We start from the raw sequence: 6,365 nt of genomic DNA on the forward strand, positions 1-6,365 counted from the left end.
GTGATGGGTTATAAAGGGAGATCCTTGATTTGTGTTCTCATTAGCGAATTAGAGAAGGAAATATCAATCTTCTTACCTTGAACTGACAGACACAAGTCACACTGTCTCCAATCCTTAAACACTCCCCATCAAATTTACAGGTATTGGTGTCGCAGAGAAAGAGATCATTTTCTCTGTCATCGTAACCTCAAATATAAAGAGGAAAAAAGAAAGAAAAAAGAAAGAAAGAAAAAGAAAGATGTCAGCTTCAGTCTAGCAAGAGGAGCAATACAGGATGATTGCATTTTAATGCACACTGCAAAATAACCTTTTTTATAGAGTCCAGATTTTCTTTTGTCCTTACCTATCCTCAGTTCTCCACTTTTTCTCTCATTTCTCCCTAATTCTTTCATTTAGTGCTCATTCCTCACTACCTCACACACTTTTTTGGGGTTTTTTTGTCTATTTCAAAGACTCCGTTTCCTCAAAAGTCACACAGTAATTATGCTATTTCATGGCTCTGGGTTGGAAATGTCATCAACTTTTCCCCATCCGATCACAAATCTCTTGGACCAAAGTCCAAATTGGAATTTTTCCAGCCCATGACACAACAAAGCCCCCAATAATAAAGACAAACAGGCTGTGTGTTTTCCGTGATGGTCTGCCTGATCCCGATGAAGATTGATTACCACTAAGTTAACAGGAGAAGTGCCAGGTTCCCCCCAAGCTGCTGAGTGAACCTAGCTCTTTGCCTTCATTTTTTCCAGGAAAAACCAAGCGATCTGAGTGAAGATTCAGTTCACGAATACGAGCATGAATTTCAGATTTCACTATCTGACTTCCCCCTCAGACAGCGTGCAGCAAGGTATTAAACAAAACAGCTGTATCAGACTCCAAACCAATTAACATCTAAACCCATGAATTTTTTTTAAGAAAAAACCAAAACCAACAAAAACCATCTGAGCCCTCTTAGCCGTATCATTCAGTACATGTTTCAAACGAAGAGCTTTTAAGGCAAATCCACACTTGCCCCGAGCTAACGTTCCCAAATGCTGCTATTTCCCTCTGACAGCCTAATGCCTCAATTACTTTCCGTACCGGAGAAGAAGCTGCGCTGACCTACATAGAAAACTCATTAGAAAGGTCAGCACGACTTTAAGGAACGCGCACCGGTTTCCCGGGGTCCAGACCCCGATTCGCTCTCGATCCGGTGCGCACGGGAACGGCCGCCCGCAGGATGCGCCGGATGCGCAGGATGCGCACACACGGCCCCAACTCCCACCAGCCACACGCCGAGGTACCCCCATTTAAGCGTGGATCAGCGCTCCGGCGGATGCCGGAGGGTAGACACCCGCAGCCCCGGGCGATGTGCACCGGCGGAGGGCGCGGCTGCCGCGCCCGGCTCCGCGGAGCGGGACGCACTGGGGACTGCGGTCGCGCCGGGAACGGCGTCGAGCCCCGACGTCCAGGACTTTTTTGCCTTCTCTGTTCCCGTGTATTCAGCGGGACGCAGCATCGCCCTCCTAAGTTGCCACCCTCGGGCTCGACCGCGCAACTTTCAGCGCATGGTGGGGCACGGCGGGGCTTCGGGGGCGCTCGGCGGGGCCGGTGACGGGGCGCTCCGGTGCTTACCGGAGCAATTCCAGCCGGTGGGCGTCTGGCAGTCGCTCAAGGAGGTAGGGAAGGCCGCCAGCTTGTCGGGGCGGGCGAGGACGAGCAGCACGGCGGGCAGCAGCAGCCAGCAGCAGCAGTCGCAGAGCGTCCAGCCGCCGCCGCACTGCCGGGGCGGGGAGGGCTCCCAGGGCACCATGACTTCCTAACTCAACTCTCCGACGGCTGCGTGCCCCCCGGGCGGCAGGGATGGGCGGCGGGGCCGCTGGGCATCCCGGGGCCCCAGCCGGCGGCGGCAGCAACGGCGGGTCAGCGAGCGACGACCGATGACGGGCGCGATGCTGGGGCGAACGGCGGAGCCCCGGGGGTGCGGGCGACGGGGCGGGGAGCGGCTGCCATAGGGGCCGGGCGGCGGGGAGCGGGGGGAGGGCGCGGAGGGGCCGCAGCCGCCGCGCCGCCGCCGCCGCCTGCCCCGCTCTGCCGCCCGCATCCCTCTGCGCGGGGGAAGCAGCGGGTCCCGGCCCGCCGACTCACGTGACGACGCCGCGCCGCCCCCATTGGCCGAGCAGGATGCGGGGACCGGCGGGCGGGGCCGGCGGAGATGATGCTCCCCAGCGGCAGCGCCCCGGGGAGGGGGTCGGGCAGCGGCACCCCCGGTCCCAGGGGGGCCCCGGGACCGGGGGTGCCGCTGCCCGGCCCCCTCGCTGCCCTGGCTGCGGGCACCCCCGACGGGGAGGGTCAGGCTGGTCACTTGTGCACCCATATATCCCCGCAGGTGCGGGCTCACCTGGCACATACTGACACCCCCCTCTCACCACCACCTTGTCCCCCGCATGGCTCGCACACACACACACATGGTTGAGGGATGCTGAAGTTGGTCCCCGGGTGTTTTAAGCACGCTCGGGTGCGACGTTAGGAAAAGGAAACCCGCCGTCACCGTGGGGTCTGCAGCGGGCGCGCACGGCCAAGGTGACGACGGGAAGTAAGGAGCACCACGGGGATAAAGCGGGGAGATGATGGAGATCCTGCCCAGGCAGCGGCCGGGGGGTTGCAGCACGACCCCCGGCCGCGGAGCCGGCGGAAAACTGCACCATCACGGCGGCACGGAGCGCTGCGCTGGCCCCCAAAACACGCCCGGAGAGCGCGGAGAGAAGCCCCGCACCGCGGCAGCCTCCACCGCCCCAGCCGGCGCTTCGCCACGGGGCTGCGGGAGCCGCCTCTTCCCGCTGCGCCCTTCTCCGCGGATCCTCCTCCCCTCCAGACGGCCGCTGGGGACTCTCCTACCCTCCCCGGGGCAGCGGGAACACAGCAGCTACCCACACCCTCCCCGGTGGGAGCTCCGAGCCCGTGCCCCAGCCCCGCCGCAGGGATGTGCGGATGGGGGGGGGGAGGCTCAGATTCGCTTCCTTCTTCCGCGCATCTCCGCGGCCGAACGCCACCGGCGCGGCGGAGCAGACGAGGCACCTGCCCAGTACACGGGGACCCCCCACGCCCGGCACCCAACGTGCGGCCGCGCCGGCGGCGGGAAGGGGCGGCCGTGGCGACGAGGACGCATTAGACCGCAAAATTCTATAAAAATAAATAAAAAGCGAATCGATTCGTGCAGACGGCAGCAGGGAGGGAAGAGCTTTCTAGACACGATTTCTCACGGACGCAGGTGGGAGCCTCCGGGCCCGTCCGGGCTAGGAGCGGCCGACCTGCCCGGGCCCTCCCCGGATCCCGCAGCTCCGCACCCTCCCGGGCAGCAGCGAGTCCCGGGGCTCGGAGCTCCCCGCACGAGTGTGCGGGAGCCCTTCTGGAAGTTTGCTTTTCCTGGAACTGTGACCTCCTTCTCGACCCCTAAGCTAAAGATTTAGGACGACGCCTATTGGATGCAACCAGGCTGTGAGGGGGCTGCACAAATCCGCACGGCAGTATTAGCGCTCTGGATCTCCACGTGGGCTCGGAATGCGGGAAACAAGGAATATTTTATGCTTGTGTAATTCCTGCCTCGCTTCTCCGTAAGGTGCAAGACAGGTTTTTATCTGCCCCAAACAACTATTGTCTGCTCCCTGCTCTGCCCACCTGCTGCTCCCTGTAGTGACCACAGCTTCCCACCCGTGGTCCAGGAGTTTTTGTTCAATTAAAAGGGAATCACTTTGTGCGTTCCAATCCGTGCTGAGGCTCTGAAGAAGATCCACACAAATCCCTGTGCCTACTGTTTCCTATTGACTAATCAAGCCCAAAGCAGCACCCAGCAGAAAGGAAACACTAATTTTTAGTGCCTGCTAGTGGTTGCACTGAATCTTATCCTTCACCTTCTGTGGGCTTACTGAGCATCTGCCAGCTGAGCACCTGCTGCCTGATTGATTTTTTTCTTCCCCTTTAGCTCTTTATTTCACTTTTTTGTGCCATTCTGTTATTCCACTCACTACCATATTATTTCTATTTCCCCCTCACCTCTTTCTTTTAAACTTGTTTTTTTCTTGCTCATATTCATTATTTGGTGCTTGCTGAAACTCACCTCTCTGCTTGGCTGATCACTGAGGTGCTTAAAAATGAAAAATCTCCTGGCTGGGCAGTCACACAACCTCACCAGGGGAATGTCCTGCTCTCTCTCTCCCTTTCTTCTTTCTGCCCCCTTGTTTCTTCTTCCCACATCCCTGTTCCTCTACGTGGTTTCTCTGCTCTATTTTCCCCATCACCATAGCCCACCGTTTCTATTCTCATTCTTTTTCATCTTTTCCTCCACCTCCTCCCTTCTTTCACACCAAACCCCCTTCATCTCCAGACAGCCACACATCATAAAGACACTGCTGGTATCCTTATTTAGAGCCCAGTTTAACACCCTACCATACAGGGAATGAAACTGTTTGGCCAGTCTTTCCCAGACTGGCAGCCAGGCCCCCTCTGATCTGTCTCTCCTGTCAGTATAACTTATGCCCAAGATGATACCACATGTATCTGGCATTCACAGAGTATCATTAAATACAGAAACAGCAGCAGCCCAGCTCTGGCCCGGGTTCTCCCCAGAGTGCTGTATAACACTGCAGCCACAGAGTCTCAGGCACACTCTCCTGACATACATTTACCCTGCTGGGCTGTTTGTTTTTCCCAGCTGCTCAGATAAGAGGCACTGCCTGGGGACACAAAGGAGCCCCTCTATTTTTGTACTTGTGTCTTGACTTTGGGATATGGAAGCCCCACCAGAGGTCCTGTAATTGTCACCACATGATGCTTGAACTGTGAACCTGGAACTGCCTGAAGGGCAATCTGCTTAAGGCATGGTGGTGTGGTTTCAGCTGTGCTAACTGGTGCTTTCTTCAAACAAATTTCCTTGTTGATATGAAAACAATACTTATAAATACATTTTATGTATATAAAAATACCTCTGTCAGTTGTCCCACAAGCCCCATTTCTCCATTACCTCCTCTAGGAATTTCTTTTTAATTACAGAGACTGAGATGCAATAATTTTTTCCATGTAGCTCCCAGCTCCAAAGCATACATCCTTCTGCCCTATTAATCCCACACTGCACACACTCTCTGGATAGCTCATTATTGCCACCTCTGCTTCAACACTTCAGCTGGTTGACACCTGCATTCTTGTACTCCCTGATGTTCCCATCCCATCACTACACAAAACCTACTGCTTGTAAACTATGGAATACTTGCAAACTATGAAAAATGCAATGAAATAGTGGGGTTACAACACATGAATCCCTTTTGCATGTCCAAACTTGTAGTGAAATGAGGCAACCAGGTGCCACTAATCAGGCACAGGTGGGCTTAACACAAGCTCACACCCACTACCTGGCAATTAGTGGCATCTGGTTGCCTCATTTCACTACACAAACTGGGTACTAAAGACCAACAGCCACTGGTTCAGTTCCTGTTGATAGTATGCTTGGCTTCAGTGCTAGACAAGCAGCAAAATCCATCTGAATCCTTGGAAGGGCTTTTCTAGTATGTCATGAGGGGATACTACATCTCAAGTATTAGACCTGCAGCTTTTCTGAGGCCCACACAGCGTTTTTGATGCTTATACTACAAGAAACAGGCAGATGAGTGGTCTCAAAGGCAGCTGATACTGATACAGGTTTATCCAATAGATGTGGTCATGCCACATGTCCCAGTGCTGGGGGAAGATCAGCTCCCAGATGAAAGGCAGCTGTTGGAGATGCTTCAGGTGCTCTGAAGATCTCAAACCAAGGGCAGGGGCTGCCCTGGCCATGCACTGCACCGCTTTAGCTAGGATTGGGCAGCAGTAGCTGGCAGCTGAAGCCTGGGGCCAGCCTGCACCTGATCCCAGTCCCATGTAGCCATGGCTGTGAGTAATGCCTTCTGTTGCTGTGCTTGGCTGGGAGATGGTGTCCTAGTGATGAATTATGCAACCCCAGTTAGTCACATTTGTAGTGTATCTTGGCTGTGAGGCTCTCAGAAGCTTAGAGTCTCCCAGAAGTTTCCCCAAACTTGGGAGAAGCCCAATGGTACAGATGAGTGCAGCAAAACCTCCTCAGCAATAAAAGCCACGAGCACACAACACCCGTTCTCCTTCTGCTCTGCCTACCCAAAGACTATAAAGCTGGCTTCATGGATCTTTATCTTTAAAACACTTTATGGCCCGTGTCTGATGCCTCTAAAGGCTCTAGGAAGGTGACCTTGGTTAAGAATACTAATGAAAAAAAGCTTCTCACAGTCTAAGTAATATTCATCAAGAACGTGTTCCTTGAGTCAGCACCAGAAACATTGGTTAAGGCTCCATAGCTGCCAAGAACAAATCCCACCAAATGTACG

At 54.7% G+C, this 6,365-nt stretch overlaps 1 protein-coding gene across 2 annotated transcripts in view; it reads right to left on the minus strand.

The window, feature by feature from the left end:
* TMEFF2 (transmembrane protein with EGF like and two follistatin like domains 2) overlaps nt 1–1,789 on the minus strand; it is a 124,452-nt gene extending 122,663 nt beyond the window's left edge. For both annotated transcript variants that reach the window (XM_030454357.1, XM_030454358.1), the window contains exons 1-2: nt 1,612–1,789; nt 77–186 (exon numbers count right to left, since the gene is read on the minus strand). In XM_030454357.1, the coding sequence (XP_030310217.1) occupies nt 77–186; nt 1,612–1,789 (288 nt within the window). The remainder of the gene's footprint in view (nt 1–76; nt 187–1,611) is intronic.
* Nucleotides 1,790–6,365: the final 4,576 nt, after the last annotated feature.

This window comes from Calypte anna, chromosome 7 (assembly GCF_003957555.1).
Source record: "Calypte anna isolate BGI_N300 chromosome 7, bCalAnn1_v1.p, whole genome shotgun sequence".
In the NCBI taxonomy this organism is placed as follows: domain Eukaryota; kingdom Metazoa; phylum Chordata; class Aves; order Apodiformes; family Trochilidae; genus Calypte; species Calypte anna.